We start from the raw sequence: 19703 nt of genomic DNA, 5'->3' as shown, positions 1-19703 counted from the left end.
ACATAAAACATAAGCCACATAACAAAATCTCAATCAATCAACAAAATACAAGTTCCACATGCTAGAACAAGTATTGATGCAATATGTGATTTTAAGGAAAACTCGAGAACCGACTGTCCCGAGTATGCTATCCCGCTAACGATGACTGCTTTTACTTTCAATGCAGTAGTTCCGACTCTAGATAGCTACAACAAAATATTGTATCAAAGACTATACAATCTAAACAACAACTACGGTTCAAGGTAAATCTCTTTAACGTTCTTCGTCCAATCTCTTGACGATCAAAAGCCGTTAACACAGGGCTCGACAAACTCCAACGAATCTGTATGAAGACAAGAGATGATCAACAACAACGATCACTCACAAGCCAAAGTTCAACAACTCAAAAACGGTTCGAAATCCCAAAAAATCAAACCGGTGACATAACGGCTATAAACTGAACAAACCGGAAATGCAGATAGCAGTTCAACAACGATACTAACTCATAACAATGCTAAGACAACAACTACAAGGAAAACTCTTCAAATCTCAAAACTAGATTTTCGAAAATAGGCTGCCAAAAATCATAACAAATCCGAACGTCGCTCTATTTCAAAATCGACAGATAATAAACGATCAGAACTCTGTCAAGAACAACATACTCGAATCTCGAACGAATCTAACAACATCCGAAAACTAGAATGTATCTGATCGTAGAAAAACTTACGATATAACGAAGCTCTCGCTGCAGTGATCGCTAATATGCCTTCAGAAATAATTTCCAACGGACGGATCGAACGGAAACCTAAATCTGAAAGCTTGGAAGGCGTCTTGGGCGGCTTCAATGGTGGAGAACGAGTTGGGGAAGATGATGATGTGAATGAGACTAGTCAACTAGAGTAGATAATATATAAAAACTCAAATTTGCGTTTTAGTCCCTGAAATTTCCAAAATTTTCAAAAAAGACCCTGATCAAAATCAAGTCGGCTCTTGAACTCTATAATCTCCGATTAACTCAAATAAACTTATTTAAGATAAAAACGGGGCGTTACATGTTATGAAATGTGACGAAAAGAAGGACGATGTTTTGTGATGATGATGAAGTGTTATGTATGATAAAATATTTTGATGTTGTATGTATTTTTGTGGTAGCAGTATGGGATTAGCACTCCGGATTGAGTCCCGAAGGGGCCCTTTCAAAGAATAAAAGTTTAAGCGGTCAAGACCGAGATGAGAGTCATATTGGCCAAGGCCAGTATGTTTAATATGCTTGTTGTACAACGACCGTGATTACGGGAATCCAATGTGCTCATAAATGATGGCTATCACATTTGCATGTATTGCATCACCAAAAAAAAAATGAATAATTTTATGATTTATGATTTACGCATGATGTTTTTATTTAGTCAAGCTCATGTTTTTACGTTTTAATTTTGAAATAGATTTGAATATAAGATTCTTGCTGAGTCGTTAGACTCACTATACTTGAATGGTGCAGATGATAAGGATATTAATGATGTTATTGACGAGTATGTCGAGGGACAAGAAGCGGAGTAGCCGGTCGGGCGAGGGACGATGCACAAACGCACTGTTAGAGAGATCTTTATATTTTGTGTGCATCTTGAAAGTGTAGTTGAAGGGAAAACTATTTTTTTTTTGGTGCCTGATGAAAAACTTTTGCGAACGATTTTAGTACCGTTGTTTGATACACAATTCCATTAAATAAAAGTTTCTATTTTTCCGCATTTTCTTAATTATTTTAAGAATGTTAGTTCAGTGACGTCTTTGGGTTTTGGGGACGTTACATATAATATATTATATTAAGTAATAGTTGTTTCATATCTGTTACAAAAATTAAAATTTTGAGTATAACATTGAAATAACTTTAAATCAAACCTTACTATATACACATTGTTAGATATAATGAGTGTTGGTTATGTGCTGCTAATTTAAGTTAATAACCAGTAGAAAACCAGCTTTTGAAAAACAATAGACGCATAGAAAAACAGAAACCTAACTTCAAGAAAATCAGCAGAACTATAATAAGAAGTTGAGACAAAAGCAATAGTCATGTCTCTTAGTGCTAGAACTAACAAACTTTTAAATAACAAGTCTTTCAGTAATCTAATCAGAAAAATAGCCAGCAGAGTGTCTTAATGTTCAGTAGAAAATTATTATCCGATTTTATGGTTCGTGTCAGAGAAACTTTTTGTGAATCAGGAATGAGTCATAATCAAAAACATGGTAGAGATGTTTTATTATCATTAAATCTTAATCATATAGACATATATATACTATGAAAAATTATTATCACAAAATATTATTTTATTTGTACAATAATTATACTCATACAACGCGCGTGTAGCCTGTTGTAAATCAATTTCAAAGGTTTAATTAATGTTATATTACGTGAGCGCCCATCTGGAGTAGGGGCGAAGGTTCAGTTCAAATCGGATGTTAGATACCCAATCCGACCTAATAGAGTCGGATAGTTTTTGAAAATGTCGAGTTCGAGCTTTTACTTTAACTCTAAATTCTGAAATCGGGTTGGCCTCGGATAGTTTATAGGACATCGGGTTCAGGTAATATTTTTGCTATCCAAAATTTGGGATACGCAACCCCAAAAAACCCAAGTCCACAAAACCCGACCCGATACTGGAGGGTGAAAGATTACCACGGAGCTGGTTGTCGGATAGTTTATAGGATATCGGGCTCACGTGGCATATTTATTCTGCCAGTTTCTCATATGTTGATTGATAACTTAAAATATCGGGCTAATCACACCAACCACTAAATAAATAAAAAGCCAAAAAAACTTAAAATTCTCAAAAATATAGAATTAGATAATATATCTTTATTTTTAAAGAAATAATAGGCATTTAACCTATGTATCATGAAAACTAGATCCGTCAATTTGGGTGGCCCACCGGGTTGGCCCGGCCTGCCACACAATTTAAGTGGGTTGGATTGATATTTTTTCAACCCAACAAAATGTGGGCCTAGATGGGCCAACCCGCCAAGGCCCGCGACCCGCGCGGGTGGGCCCGTCGCGGGCCAGCCTAGAGGATTAATAATTTATTTTTATTTTTATTATGATATATATATTTTTTAATAAAAGTTATGAATTTTTTTTGTATTAATTACTTTATATAAAATTTACACACATGAAATCAATAAGGGAGAATTGAAAATAAATCCCCAATCAAAATCAAAAGTTGAAGATCAGTCCCCATGTCATAACTCTTTATTCTGCACTCCCTATTTGCCCAAAAACTTTATTTACACTCCCTGTTTCATCTTTTATCTCATTTTTCCTTTTAATTCCTTTTTTTTTTGTTTTTACATTTGCCCATTTATTATTATTATTATTTCACATTCCTTCACTTACCCCAATTTTACGTCTCACGTGAATCCCTAGCCAACCCCACCGATTTGCATCGCTTCTCTTCCCTCCCAATTTCTACGACTTCCGGTCAAAAAGACTAAATATTGTGCCACCAATTTTCTCATCTTCTAGTCAACATCAAGAACCCACCGGCAGTAGGAACCCACCAATTTGTGACACCTACGGGAAGCGATAGGAAGCAGGCGACAAGGGACAACGATTGGAAGCAAAGAAGCGAGGAAAGTGGCTTTCTTGTTATCTACTTGTTCAATTTGCCAAATATCTTATGAGATTTGTGCTTAATTTTTTTAATCAGTGTTTCTCTTCAAATCCTCTCATTTTTCTTTGTCGTGGTATGTTTCATATTTATCTCACCAATTTCCTCCCAAATCTTTGGCTGATTGAGATGACTGTTGTTTTTCTCCTCAGAAATCAGAATGCTGAATGTTACTCCATGAGCTGATAATTTGGTCATGATTTGTTACTTTACTTGTTGGAAATCTGATGGCTTAATAATTTTATCTTATTAGCGACACCCACTATCATTTGATCAATTAATCGATGATTCTTACTCGTATGTTTTCTTTTTATTTGCGAGGCATTGTAATGGTTTTTTTTTTTTTTTGGAGTTTTGTTGACTTTTAGGTTTATTGGTTTGGTGGGTACTTAATTTCCTTGTTTTTAATTTCCAATCAGTAAATTTATAGTTGTATTAGTGTTCAAAATTTTGTAATAATTATTTGATGCAGCAATTATCTTTCTCAGGACTTTGAATTCGTTGAGTTGAAAGAAGATAACTTTATTCTTGTTTACTAAGATTTTTTTTTTATCATGTATATTGAGGTATAGTTATTGATTTTTATTTAATTTTTTAATCGTTCATTTGACTCATATTTCTGCTTAATTTCTTGTAAGAATGGAATCTGCATCTGGATCATCTAATTTTTCATTTTTGGGTAGCTGCGATTATAAAGATGACCTTTATATGATTTCAATCTATAATGGCTTCAGTCTAATGGAGTTGTTTCTGAATCTTGGGAAAAAATGTAAGGAGATTACTCCACAAACTATGACATTGCAGTATCTAGCCCCTCATCAGAAAAAATATGTTACATTGAATGAAGATGATGACGTCCGTATTATGACTCATCTTCACACATCTATGACACTTACAATAATTAACATGAGGGCTGTGGAAAAAGACGAAATGAGATCTTACAATTCCGCGAGGTAAAAACTCCTGCCTTGATTTTTTGTTTTCTATATAAATTTGGTTGATGTTTATAAATATTTATTTTAATTTTTTTTATTGGTAAGTCATTTGCAGCGTGCAACTACTAATAATATATTATTTATTGATATCTCATTTTTTGTCATATTATGTTCAGTGCTTTTGCGAATCTAGATCTTATGTAAGAAGTAAGTTATATTTTTCAAATCATTAGAGTTTTGAACTACTAACTAGAATATGATTATTTTTTTATTTGTGTTATGTTAATAATTTACTTCAATTTAAAAAATAGGAGGTTAATAAAATTTTTCATTACTTAAAATAGTTTTGGATCTGAAGATGACACGTTCACTAGTAACGATGATCATCTTCAAGTGGGTTTGTTAAGAAATTTTATAGACGTTTGGAGTAATTGCATTCGAGGAGTGGGTCAGATATTCAATGATGTTGCGGAATTTCGAGTATATGCCAAGAAGTATGCAATTGCTACGAGACGGTCTTTTTTGTATAAAAAGAATGATAAAGAGAAGGTTATTCTTGAATGTAGCGCAAATGACTGCTCTTGGAGAATTTATGCTTCAAGACACAAATCTGACAATCTCTTTGGAATTAGAAAATGTAATCTAACACATACATGTGGAGATGACAATCTTCGTAGTAGAGGACATCCTAGAGCTGATGCTGCATGGGTTTCCAATGTTATGATGGAGAGATTGAGAGGAGAACCGTCTTATCGACCATGTATGATGTTGAAAGACATACAAAGAGATTATGGGGTCGATCTCAATTACCACAAGGTTTGGAGAGGGAAAGAAATGTCTATGCGTGACATTCATGGTGTAGAGAATGAATCTTATGACAAACTAAGATGGTATTGCAATGCTATCAAAGTAACTAATCCGGGAAGTATTGTTGAGTGTGAAATTGACCTTCTTAGTAATAAATTTAGACTGTTATTCATTTGTTTCAATTCTTGTGCAACTGGTTTTATCAGTGGATGTAGACCCTTGATTTTCTTTGATGGCACTCACATAAAAAATAAATACAAGGGAAATATTTTGGTTTCCGTTGCAAAGGATGCTAATGATGATCTTTTTACGTTAGCATATGCAGTTGTGGATTCTGAAAATGATGATAATTGGGGATGGTTTTGTTTCCATCTCAAAGGTGTTCTAGTTTCACATAACTGTATGGTATTCGATGAGTTTACCTTTTTCTCCGATAGGCATCCCGGGATAATCAAGGCAGTTGAGTTAATATTCCCATGCAGTCATCATGCATATTGTCTGCGGCATTTGGTGGATAATTTCGTGAAACAGGTTTGTATATGTGCACTAGTTTTAGCATATCAGTATATGTGCACTATTTATATATTTTGTTTTGGTTATTTGAATGTAGTTCATGCGAAGATACCCACTCCACAACAAAAAACACTGGTCATCTATTTTCAAGAAAGCTCCGTATGCCCCATCAAAGCAAGAGTTTGAAGAACATATTAACAATATAATAACATCGATGCCACTTGCTAGATATTTTATATTCAATTCATGTCCCGAAAGTTGGGCAAATGCATGGTTTCCAAGAAAGCGTTGGGGTGTGATAAATAATAACATGGCCGAGTGTTGGAATAATTGGGTGAAACCAGACCGATCTCTCCCTATTGTGGACATGGTAGACCATATTCGCATTCAAATTATGGAAATGATGCACGAACGAAGTGAAGCAACAATGATGATGATTAAAAGATTGAGTCCATCAAAGGAGAATTTTCTTGCAAAGACATATGCCCAATCTTGCAGCTTGAAAGTGCGTAAAGCAAGTGGCTTGAGTTTTGAGGTTGTGGACGAGGATAAATCATTTGTTGTTGATTTGTCTGCTATGACTTGTTCATGCAGAGGTTGGTAGATTAATAGTCTTCCATGCAAGCATGCATGTGCCGCAATAGAATCAAAATCATTGTCTTTATATGATTTTTGCGACAAATACTTTAAGATAGAGTTCTATCGTGAAGCTTATAGAGGAATCTTAAATCCTATCCCTACATTCGAGATGCATGAGTCCAATCTTAGTCAATTGTTTGTAATCAATCCTCCCGATGTTCGAAGCCAACCGGGCCGCCGAAGAACTCAAAGAATACCGTCGCAAGTCATACTACGTGTGTCAAAGTGTGGTCGATGTCGCAAGAACGGCCACAACCGCCGCAGCTGCAAAGAACCCATTAACTAGTTTTTGCTTTATGGTTTGTTAACTTAGTTGTTAGCTATTAGACTTACCAGTAAAATCATACAATTATATATTAGTGTCTTGCAAGATTATCATTGTTATGAAAAAAATACTAATACATTTTCTAATTTACAGGAAGAGAAGGATGGAAGAACAAAGAATTTGCGACAATAGGCTTAAAAGGTGTCCACGATCCTGCAAAAGTATTAGTGGTGCATCGTTTCGTTGACATTCTCGTTCTTTTATCATGTTTTGTTCAACTAGAGAGTCATATGTTCTTTTGTGGGATTGACGAATTTAGACTTTATTTTTGCGAATGAATATTAGATATAATTTCTGTTTAGGTATGAATTTTCATGTTTTGGACTTATGGAACTATGTATGGTATGGTATGGTATGGTATTGCTGAAATTTAAGTGAAAGTGTACCACATCCATATGTTTACTGTACCACAAATTAGCTTATGTTGTACCATATATTATTTTAAAGTGTACCACATAATATATGATATAATACCACAAAATCATGTGGAGTTTTTACCACCTTAACTTAAAAGAGTATGGCATCCTCGTGTTTATTGTACCACATATCAGTCTTGTTTTGTACTGTATGTTATGTTAAAGTGTACCACGTAATGTATGATATAGTACAATAAATTCATATGGTACCGTATCTTATTTTAAAGTATATGTAGAAATGTGCAAATTATTTGAACATTGTTAAGAGAACTTGTATGGTAGCATATGTTTTGGACTTATGGAACTATTTATGTTATGGTATTGCCGAAATTTAAGTGAAAGTGTACCACATTCATATGTTTATTGTACAACAAATTACCTTATGTTGTACCGTATTTTATTTTAATGTATACCACATAATATGTGAGGACCCGGATTCTAATCTAACAAACATAAATAAATCATATAATCAAAAGAAATAAAAATAATCAATAAGACATTTAGCGATGCACACCTTACATTCGGCGACGCAAAACCACGTCGCGAAAATTAGATTTTTTTTTATATAGGATGGGACGCGCAGGCGCGCCAAACGAGACACGGGCGCGCATAACGCCCTGTCTGGGCCTCCGAGAGAGTGCAGGACGCGCGGGCGCGCCTTTCGGGCTGTGCGGGCGCGCATGGCCTGCTGTTTCTGCTCCAAAAATAACTCCAAAAGTGTAATATCATACCCATAAGGACTCTAACATGATCCAACTAATATTTTTCCAACAACGAGGTATTCAAATACATAAAAATGTAGAAAAAAAATCCATTCTAAGTTCTACAACTCAAAATGGAATACAAGGGAGTTCGAATACAAGGTATGACTTCTAAAACCAAGTCCTCACTCTATCATTTCCCACTCGATCTAGTCATGCAGCTTCTGACTCGATCCTGCCCCACCTGCCGTTAAGTACACATACAAACAAAACGACAGCTGGATAATCCGGTGAGAATATAATTCCCAGTAAAAGAGACAAATCAAGAAATTCCAAATAATATATCAAATCATGTTATATAAAACAACGAGTCAATCAATTCAAAAAGGCATATCAGCACTCAAATCGAAATGCATTAAAATTCAATGCATGACTTCAAAACTCAGGATTATCTAATCGGATAATCGAATATCAATCGGTACTCAGTTGGGATCCCGGGGTCAAGTTTTTATGAACAACACACCGACACACCCATTCGGGGTGGATGTCGCTCAACTCAAACCCCTAGACTTCAGAGCAACTATAATAAGTATTCTAGCAATTGGAAAAACTCGAAATCCAAAGTGACTTCACTATAGCTCCCTAAATCGTCTAAGTTCAAAACGAATCGAATCTTCGGCTCAAGATGTATGCAAGTGAAAATAAACTCATCCAAGTTAAAATCAAATAATTCAAATAGCATACAAGTATGTGTGATTTCTTTTGGGCACTCGAATTAAATCAAATTCCAGTTAATTGTCCCATTCATTCAATTGTCGTCTTCTTACCTTCTCAAGTTCGTCGGGGATTCAAATTTGAAAATGACAACGAACTCAATCAATATCGAATCAAAACAAGTCGAGCCATCTCAAGAAGTTCAAAACTATACCGTTCTTCAATTCTCGAATCGATTCAACTTCCAAGTTCTATCCAAACCCGAATCTTTCAACTCAAATCTGAAAATGTGAAATACGGATTCGATATAAATCTTCTAACTTAAACAAACCCGGAAATCAAACCGAATAATAAAACCGATAATCCAAAAATCGATTTCGACGGCATAGCGGCTATAAACGGTCAATCCAAAAATCAACAAACATCATCAAACAACTCAAACTATCTCATATCATCCTCCAATCCTTCAAAACACACAAATCTCAACAATATTCAAGACCCCAATTTCGAATTTATACTCCAAAAATCATATAAAATCCAAACTTTGTTCTTTTTCCAAACCGACTTCGAATACACAGTCTATGCTAGCTCAAGAACAACATACTCGAAAATCATCAAATTCTGACAACCCAACAAAAATAAAAGTTCATAGATCGTAGAAAAACTTACGTCAAAACGAAGCCCTCGTTGTGGTGATCGTGAATCTCAGCTCGGAAATAAAATCTAACGATTGGATCGTGCGAATCAGACGAAAGAAAAGCTTGAAGAAGCGTCTCCCATGGCTTCTCGCTTCAGTACATATGAATGGAAGGAAAGAGGAGGGAGAGGAATGGGTGAAGTGATGGTGAAGGGATGGGGAGGAGCAACTTGCATGAGAAAATAATAATAAAGTCCAAATTTTGCATTTTGGTCCCTGAAACTCCCAATTTAATTCGATTCAATCCCGGCTCAATTAATTCCCATCAATTCAATTATAATAATTAACAAATTCCACTAATCCCAAAATAATTAATTTCAGGGCCTTACAATTCTCCCCCTCTAAAAATCGATTTCGTCCTCGAAATCAAAGCAGTTCAATCTAAAAAAACAAGATAAAGTTCAAAGACTGCTAAAATAATTCTTCTCTCAAAATAACTCTGAAATCGCGGTTCTAATCAAACTCCGCTTCTTGCACCGTTTCTTCAAATCCGTATCGGCTCAACCGCACAAACCCATCTGATTCGGTTTCGCTAAGGAGCTGTTACTATGTTCGGTCAACTCTGAATCGGTCATCTCAAACAAAACTGGTGACTCATCAATTTCCGTCTATCGAACCTCGAATCAAATCTGATCCCAAGTCAGGGAACTCAAAAAATCATCCCAATTCAATTGGGATTCTCATTTCTTCTCGTACAACACATTTACAAAATTGATATCAATACTCGTCTGATAGCTGTTGTACAGAAATTTTGCAAAAGATGAGAAATCCATCCAGCTAGTGCCAAAATCAAGCACTACAGCACAGTATATACTCTTAAAGTCTATATCGCTTATTCTTGGTTGTCCGTCGTTCTGAGGATAATAAACTGAACCCAATTATAATCCAATAACAAAAGTCTCTTAAAGACTGAGTTCAAGGTGAGAGTTAACTCAAAATCTCATTTTGAAAGGACAGACTTTGACAAGTCAACTATCTGAAAATCCTCCTGACGACAATCCCAATCATATTGTCGTGTCTGGAATCCATTCTGTACGAAAACAGAAGCAGACTACAGCAATATCTTGATTCTAATCAGATAGCATCTCCAAATCAGGCAGTTCTATACCTCCGTGACCACATGCCGAACACTCCCAATTCTATTCTGCACGGATAAACTGCGATAGATCAAAACAATCTGAAATTCTTTCTGACCAACTTATCGACATCGGGTCGAGTCTGGAATTCATTCCGTACGGAGTACAATAGCATATTTCTGCAATCGATCTATTAAAGCTCAGGTGGCTTCAAATTTCCAGACTGATCGATAGCTTCAGAAAGGTATTCGTCGAAAAGTAATCTTCTTTTCATTCTGACAATTAACTGTACCACAGACAGTCGGTTTCTTCTCTCTATCATCTATCAAAAGTGGACAGACTAGCAATTACGAAATCATACTTCGAACCTCATTCTTCATTTGTTCCTATAAAGGTCGATTCCTCAATCCTCTGAATATCTTTCGGTCGTCTGAAAGAATAATGAATAACTGCAAAGTGCCAATCTCAAGATACTCTGTCTCAATCAAAATCTTTGGCACAACAAAACAATTACTCACAACTGAGGCATCGTCACTGTCCTGAAACTCAGACTGTGCCCAGTTCTGACTCTCCTTCATTAAATTCTCCAATTCGAATCTGTTTTCTGCGCTATATCCATCTTCTAAATCAATTCTGGCTCAGTTCGGATAAAATAATTCTGATAGACTTCATATCTGTTTCAGACTCTAAATCAGAAGTGCAACACTCATCGGTCGGCGAAGTCAAGGATAGTAGGTAAAATAAGAACAGATCCATCGGCTCAAAAAGAATAATGGTAGTAGATCAAATAATAATAGATCATTCTGTTCAAACCTCAGTTGCTGCATTGAATTACTTCGGATCATACTGGAATTCACCATTAGACTCTTCATCATATCCAATCTTTTCCTCAATCTCAAAATTAGTTCGGTTGTGAAACTCATACTTTGACTTCTCAGTTCAGAAAAGACTTCAAAAATATCACTGGAGATAGTGATGCCCGATCTTACAAGCAATAAGATTACTGCCAATTCAATATCATGAATCGGATGTTGAGTCTCGTACTGCTTCAGCTGCTACTATGACTGAGCTATCACAGACTCCCTCTGAATAAGAATACCTCCAGAATCTGGATAAAAAGATGCAATGCACTGAAGATTATCAGTACAGAGGAAAATAAGAAATACTGGATCTCGGATCGATCTCTTATTCATGTCAAACAAACTGATCTCATAAGGTTCGGTTCAGGTACAAGTGCATTCTCTAGAGTTAGATGAGAAATTGGCTCCACAACGATAAGAATCTCTCGAAAATCTGCTATAGAACTCAAAATCTTCAATTCTCAGGTACAGATGTCGGTTTGGCTTCAATCAAAACAGCTTCGGTCTTGCAATGATCACAGAAATTCCAGCTCTAGAATTAAAATGATCGAGAAAAGGACATCTCGATACAATCAAAATTCAGACTTCAATAGTATAGCATGCAAAGTCTCGGCACTCAAATATGTAAGACCATTCTCCAATACTCTGTAGGATCAGTACTATTCTTCGAACAGAATCGAAAAGATCGATAAGAATTTCTAATTTCATTTAAATACATCTGATAGATTCAGTTCAAAAGATCTACAATACTGTAGACGAGTTTCACTTCAAACGGTACGACTATACTCCAAAGCAGTCATACCTCGATCTAAGTCCAGTCTTCAATACTTTTTTCTATCAAACTCTCAGCTGATGATGTCTGATCTCAAGTCATTGCTGAATCTAACCTCATGAATCAGAGGTAATCCAGAAATCTCATCTGGATGATAACAGCAACTATCTAACCACTGGTTTATCAACCAATTCAGGCTAGATTCTAGAACATCAGCTGTGAACAAGAGAATTCCTCCGCGAAATTCTAAAATCATAAGGTCATTCGGCAGATCAACTAACAAAGAATCCTGAAATCAAGAATCCTTACCGGAGGATTTCCATTTGTCTATTGACTCGGATCTGAATTTGTCAACTTCCTGAAACAATCCACAGTAGTCCTGTACTGGATAAAGCAGCTAACAGACAATCAAATCAAAATCTGATAACTGAAGTACGATACTGCTCAGTTACAATCAAATCAAAATCTCAATCAAATCTGAATGTGAAGTACAATACTGTTCGGTTCTAACTTATCCCATCAATTCAAAGAATTGAGACTACTGCTAATCAAAATTCAAAAACCGAGATGCATCAGTAAATATCGATAAGAGGAAAGATAAGGTGCGTAACCGATCATATCAGAATAAGAATAGAAACCATACTCTACTGTTTCTTGCGGTCATCATCGGTGAAATCTAAGTCTGATCCTCGATAAGAGTACAATTAGAATCTGTTGCCTCGAAGATTGATTCATCATATGATTAAACTCTCATAGATTCTACTATTGCGGACGAAAGGAACAACTGAAACGGCTAGTACCTTTGTCGGAGTTAAAGACACAAGGAAAATCCCTTCGGAGATCTTTCGATAATATCATGATGACGAACTCTGGCATAGTGTCCGGGCTGATGACAGACCTGACAGCGTCTTCTGATCTCAAGGCACTGCTCACTGATTTCATAAACTGCTTTCTCTTCGATTAAAGATGATCTCCAAGTCCCTCTAACTCTGATCAAACGGTGAAAAGGAATATGTCGAAGAAATTCGGATGAAAGCGGATTCCAAAAAGTGATCGAACCTTGATTCCCTAATGCTCTCTTCTTCAAATTCTACCAACTTTCATCAATCCTCTACGTTGGTACCACACTAACCGAATTCTCCGATCATCTGTGTAGTTCAGAGAATCACCCAACAGATCGATTTCTTAAATTCAACTTCTGCATCCAACATCATTCTCGGTACTCTTAAAAATTTTTAATCTACATGACTAAAACCTCCTTGGTAGTACTCCCATCGGTGTCAGAGTGACATCAAACAGTGCAGTAGTGGTGTGATCTAGATCAGTCGAAGGAGTTACTACTGTTTGTCATCTGCTAAAATTCTTCAGGAGACAATTCTGATATTCAGTATGAAAAGGATACCAAATCTCCATCTCAAAATTCGGTGTTCCACATCTCTGTTCGAAAAGTTCGTTCAACTACAAATTACTGAATTTCGGATCTCAATCGGATTCTAATTCATATCGCAAACAATCTCTGATCTGCTAGCATGCTTTAAGTAATTCATATTTCAAGTAATTCATGCTTTAAAATTTAAATCACATAGTCATGTAATTAAAATAATTATCAATCAATAAAGCATGCTCGCATGTATCTTAAATAAATCATTTACATAAATCAATCACATGCGAGAATTCAATTCATGCGGACTCGATCTACCCCGCTCACTCTAATTCAATTCCAAGAATCTTATCGTTCTGATACCACTTAATGTGAGGACCCGGATTCTAATCTATCAAACATAAATAAATCATGTAATCAAAAAAAATAAAAAATAATCAATAAGACATTTAGCGACGCACACCTTACGTTCGGCGACGCAAAACCACGTCGCGAAAGGTAGATTTTTTTTTTACACGAGGGGACGTGCGGGCACGCCAAACGAGGTGTGAGCGTGCATAACGCCCTGTTCGGGCCTCCGAGAGAGTGCAGGACGCGCGGGCGCGCCTTCCAGGCTGTGCGGGCACGCCTTCCAGGCTGCGCGGGCGCGCATGGCCTGCTGTTTCTGCTCCAAAAATGACTCCAAAGTGTAATATCATACCCATAAGGACTCTAACATGATCCAACTAATATTTTTCCAACAACGAGGTATTCAACTACATAAAAATGTAGAACAAAAATCGATTCTAAGTTCTACAACTCAAAATGGAATATAAGGGAGTTCGAATACAAGGTATGACTTCTAAAACCAAGTCCTCACTCTATCATTTCCCACTCGATCTAGTCATGAAGCTTCTGACTCGATCCTGCCCCACCTGCCGTCAAGTACACATACAAACAAAACGACAACCAGATAATCCGGTGAGAATATAATTCCAAGTAAAAGAGACAAATCAAGCAATTCCAAATAATATATCAAATCATGTTATATAAAACAACGAGTCAATCAATTCAAAAAGGCATATCAGCACTCAACTCGAAATGCATTAAAATGCAATGCATGACTTCAAAACTCGGGATTATCTAATCGGATAATCGAATAATCGAAAATCAATCGGTACTCGGTTGGGATCCCGGGGTAAAGTTTTTACGAACAACTCACCGACACACCCATTCGGGGTAGATGTCGCTCAACTCAAACCCCTAGACTTTAGAGCAACTATAAGAAGTATTCTAGCAATTGGAAAAACTCGAAATCCAAAGTGACTTCACTATAGCTCCCTAAATCGTCTAAGTTCAAAACGAATCGAATCTTCGGTTCAAGATGTATGCAAGTGAAAATAAACTCATCCAAGTTAAAATCAAATAATTCAAATAGCATACAAGTATGTGTGATTTCTTTTGGGCACTCGAATTAAATCAAATTCCAGTTAATTGTCCCATTCATTCAATTGTCGTCTTCTTACCTTCTCAAGTTCGTCGGGGATTCAAATTTGAAAATGACAACGAACTCAATCAATACGAATCAAAACAAGTCGAGCCATCTCAAGAAGTTCAAAACTATACCGTTCTTCAATTCTTGAATCGATTCAACTTCCAAGTTCTATCCAAACCCGAATCTTTCAACTCAAATATGAAAATGTGAAATACGGATTCGATATAAATCTTCTAACTCAAACAAACCCGGAAATCAAACCGAGTAATAAAACCGTTAATCCAAAACTCGATTTCGATGGCATAGCGGCTATAAACGGTCAATCCAAAAATCAACAAACATCATCAAACAACTCAAACTATCTCATATCATCCTCCAATCCTTCAAAACACAACAAATCTCAACAATATTCAAGACCCCAATTTCGAATTTATACTCCAAAAATCATATAAAATCCAAACTTCGTTCTTTTTCTAAACCGACTTCGAATACACAGTCTATGCTAGCTCAAGAACAACATACTCGAAAATCATCAAATTCTAACAACCCAACAAAAATCAAAGTTCATAGATCGTAGCAAAACTTATGTCAGAACGAAGCCCTTGTTGCGGTGATCGTGAATCTCAACTCGAAAATAAAATCTAACGATCGGATCGTGCGAATCAAACGGAAGAAAAGCTTGAAGAAGCGTCTCCCATGGCTTCTCGCTTCAGTACGTACGAATGGAAAGAAAGAGGAGGGAGAGGAATGGGTAAAGTGATGGTGAAGGGATGGGGAGGAGCAACTTGCATGAGATAATAATAATAAAGTCCAACTTTTTCATTTCGGTCCCTGAAACTTTCAATTTAATTCGATTCAATCCCGGCTCAATTAATTTCCATCAATTCAATTTTAATAATTAACAAATTCCACTAATCTCAAAGTAATTAATTTCAGGGTCTTACATAATATATGATATAATACCACAAATTCATGTGGAGTTTTTACCACCTTAACTTACATGATACCAAGATGCTATCAAATAACAATATAATGAGTACATGTATTAAATGAAAATGTCACGTAATCATATCAAATAAGATAATATAGACTAAGTTGTAGTTTCTTCACTTGTTAGAATTTAACAAGTTATCAATGACTATTTTATCACTTAATCTTGTGATATATTTCAAAAATTCAAAAAATTTTATCATTTAGTATTTTTTTTCCAACGAGAGCGCTATAAATTATGCGCATGCAAATTATTTGATCATTGTTAATAGAAATAGTATGGTAGCATATGTTTTGGACTTATGGAACTATTTATGGTATGGTATGGTATTGTCGAAATTTAAGTGAAAGTGTACCACATCCATATGTTTACTGTACCACAAATTAGCTTATGTTGTACCAAATTTTATTTTAAAGTGTACCACATAATATATGATATAATACCACAAACTCATGTGTAGTTTTTACCACCTTAACTTACATGATACCAAGATGCTTTCAAATAACAATATAATGAGTACATGTATTAAATGAAAATGTCACGTAATCATATCAAATAAGATAATATAGACTAAGTTGTAGTTTCTCCACTTGTTAGAATTTAACAAGTTATCAATGACTATTTTATCACTTAATCTTGTGATATATTTCAAAAATTCTAATATTTTTATCATTTAGTATTTTTTTTCCAACGAGAGCGCTATAAATTATGCGCGTGCAAATTATTTGAACATTGTTAATAGAAATGGTATGGTAGCATATGTTTTGGACTTATGGAACTATGTATGGTATGATATGGTATTGCCGAAATTTAAGTGAAAGTGTACCACATCCATATGTTTACTGTACCACAAATGAGCTTATGTTGTACCATATCTTATTTTAAAGTGTACCACATAATATATGATATAATACCACAAAATCATGTGGAGTTTTTACCACCTTAACTTAAAAGAGTATGACATCCTCGTGTTTATTGTACCACATATCAGTCTTGTTTTGTACTGTATGTTATGTTAAAGTGTACCACGTAATCTATGATATAGTACAATAAATTCATATGGTACCGTATCTTATTTTAAAGTATATGTAGAAATGTGCAAATTATTTGAACATTGTTAATAGAAATGGTATGGTAGCATATGTTTTGGACTTATGGAACTATGTATGGTATGGTATTGCTGAAATTTAAGTGAAAGTGCACCACATCCATATGTTTACTCTACCACAAATTAGCTTATGTTGTACCATATTTTATTTTAAAGTGTACCATATAATATATGATATAATACCACAAATTCATGTGGAGTTTTTACCACCTTAACTTACATGATACTAAGATGTTATCAAATAGCAATATAATGAGTACATGTATTAAATGAAAATGTCACGTAATTATATCAAATAAGATAATATAGACTAAGTTGTAGTTTCTCCACTTGTTAGAATTTAACAAGTTATCAATGACTATTTTATCACTTAATCTTGTGATATATTTCAAAAATTCAAAAAATTTTATCATTTAGTATTTTTTTTTCCAACGAGAGCGCTATAAATTATGCGCGTGCAAATTATTTGATCATTGTTAATAGAAATGGTATGGTAACATATGTTTTGGACTTATGGAACTATGTATGGTATGGTATTGCCGAAATTTAAGTGAAATTGTTCCACATCCATATGTTTACTGTACCACAAATTAGCTTATATTGTACCGTATCTTATTTTAAAGTGTACCACATAATATATGATATAATACCACAAATTCATGTGGAGTTTTTACCACCTTAACTTACATGATACCAAGATGCTATAAAATAAGAATATAATGAGTACATGTATTAAATGAAAATGTCACGTAATCATATCAAATAAGATAATATAGACTAAGTTGTAGTTTCTCCACTTGTTACAATTTAACAAGTTATCCTTGTGTTTATTGTACCACATCCTTGTGTTTATGGTACCACATATCACTCTTGCTTTGTACTGTATATTATGTTAAAGTGTACCACGTAATGTATGATATAGTACAATAAATTCATATGGATTATATACCAACTTGTGGTGTTGGTACGTGGTTAGAAACGCAGTACCATTTGTATTGATATGTAGTATGTTTACTTGACAATGAAGTATAATAACCTCTTATTGTGGTATGAAAATCTGTTAAATTTGGTACATCTTCATACATGTTTGATATTGTGGTGTTGGTGCGTGATCAGAAACACAACATCATTTGTATTGATAAGTAGTACATGTTATTGAATATGAAGTATAATAACGTCAAATTGTGGTATGAGAGTTTGTTATATTTGGTACATCTTTCATACATGTTTTACATTGTGGTGTTGGTGCATGGTTCAGAAACGCAGTACCATTTGTATCAATACGTAGTATGTTTACTTGAAAATTAAGTATAATAACCTCTTATTTTGGTATGAGAATCTTTTAATTTTGGTACATCTTCCATGCATGTTTTATATTGTGGTGTTGGTGCGTGATCAGAAACGCAGAACAATTTGCTTGAAAATGAACTATAATAACGCCTAATTTTTCTATGATAACATCAATTCTACCAAAATTAAATATCCATTCAACCAAAATCAAACATCCAACTTCAACAGCATAGTTATAAATATAAATTAAACATCAATTCTACCAAAATACAGTACCAACTTCATCAACAAAATTATCCATCCGATCAAAGTATAGTACATAATACACCAACACAATTGTTCACTTCATTCTCATTTCCTTTAGTTCTTCCCCATCAAACCATATTCGTCGTTTAGGATGGTTGCGGCAACGTGTGCCCTTATACCATCTATGTTGCAATCACTCTGATTACTCCATGTAAAAGGATCATCACGAGCATAGCACTCTGCCCATATGCAAGTAAACACACCACAATCTGGATTAGGCCCTTGGACTCTACACTTTGGGAATCCTACATTGCAATTGGAAAGATCAATATCCTTGAAAATCCTCAAGTATCCTAATAGAAATTCAACTTGGACAAAAACGAATTATTGTAATATTAAAACTAATTGCATCACATAATGAGGAAGGTAAAATAATGAATTACTTACAAATTGCCTCGCACTTGTCCTGTCATATGGACTATTGAGTTCCCCACCACAAATTCCTTTTTATTATTATTCCACACAAGCAAAAACCAGTGAGATCTCACACCAATAGGAAATAAGACATATCTGCATATCTCCATTACTTCCTTTTCTAGATCATGTAGCTTCACCACAGTACTATTCGTACACTTGGAGAGGAAGTCCACATATTGATGATCCTCAAGTGGTTTGTTATTGTAGTGCTTACCAAGTACATGTAATACATCACGCTACGAAAATATTTAAATTGTCAACAATCAATTTTTATAGTTCTTAAGTACATAAATAAAAGAACACTAGATGAAATACAATTAACTAAAAAGATAGCTCATAATAACCTGAACCCAAGGTTGAACCGCATAAATGGGGAGATCATGGTTATTGGAGCGACACAGAATTTTCAGGTAGCATTCTATTATCTCTCCTCGTACATCTTTTCCAAATAGCATATCACATAATTGAGGTCCTTCCACTAATAGGTATGAGTCATTCCACACCATGCAACTGTGCAAAAGAAAATCAGTGCACTAATTAAAATAACAATGTAATAAACATGACGACTTACTCTAATTTTTCTCTTGACAGGAAAGAACAAATGACATTTCTCTCTGATTCAGTCACAAAATTATGTCCA

The 19703-nt window shown here is 35.0% G+C and overlaps 1 protein-coding gene across 1 annotated transcript; it reads left to right on the top strand.

The window, feature by feature from the left end:
• The first annotated feature begins 4280 nt into the window (after nucleotides 1-4280).
• LOC140863411 (uncharacterized) lies at nucleotides 4281-7138 on the top strand. Its single transcript, XM_073266826.1, has 4 exons — nucleotides 4281-4594; nucleotides 4921-5914; nucleotides 5994-6492; nucleotides 6954-7138. Exons 1-4 carry the CDS (start codon nucleotides 4281-4283, stop codon nucleotides 7136-7138), a joined length of 1992 nt encoding a protein of 663 aa, XP_073122927.1.
• Nucleotides 7139-19703: the final 12565 nt, after the last annotated feature.

The sequence above is a fragment of the Henckelia pumila genome, chromosome 1, assembly GCF_033568475.1.
Source record: "Henckelia pumila isolate YLH828 chromosome 1, ASM3356847v2, whole genome shotgun sequence".
Taxonomy (NCBI): Eukaryota; Viridiplantae; Streptophyta; class Magnoliopsida; order Lamiales; family Gesneriaceae; genus Henckelia; species Henckelia pumila.
This window is presented reverse-complemented; position numbering and strand designations above follow the sequence as displayed.

What these genes read in the sequence shown, in the direction of transcription:
- LOC140863411 (XM_073266826.1), top strand. Translation starts at nt 4,281, where the DNA reads ATGGAATCTGCATCTGGATCATCTAATTTTTCATTTTTGGGTAGCTGC. An exon ending in TGGATAATTTCGTGAAACAG is followed by an intron (nt 5,915 to 5,993) that starts GTTTGTATATGT and finishes ATTTGAATGTAG; the next exon opens with TTCATGCGAAGATACCCACT. An exon ending in TATGACTTGTTCATGCAGAG is followed by an intron (nt 6,493 to 6,953) that starts GTTGGTAGATTA and finishes TCTAATTTACAG; the next exon opens with GAAGAGAAGGATGGAAGAAC.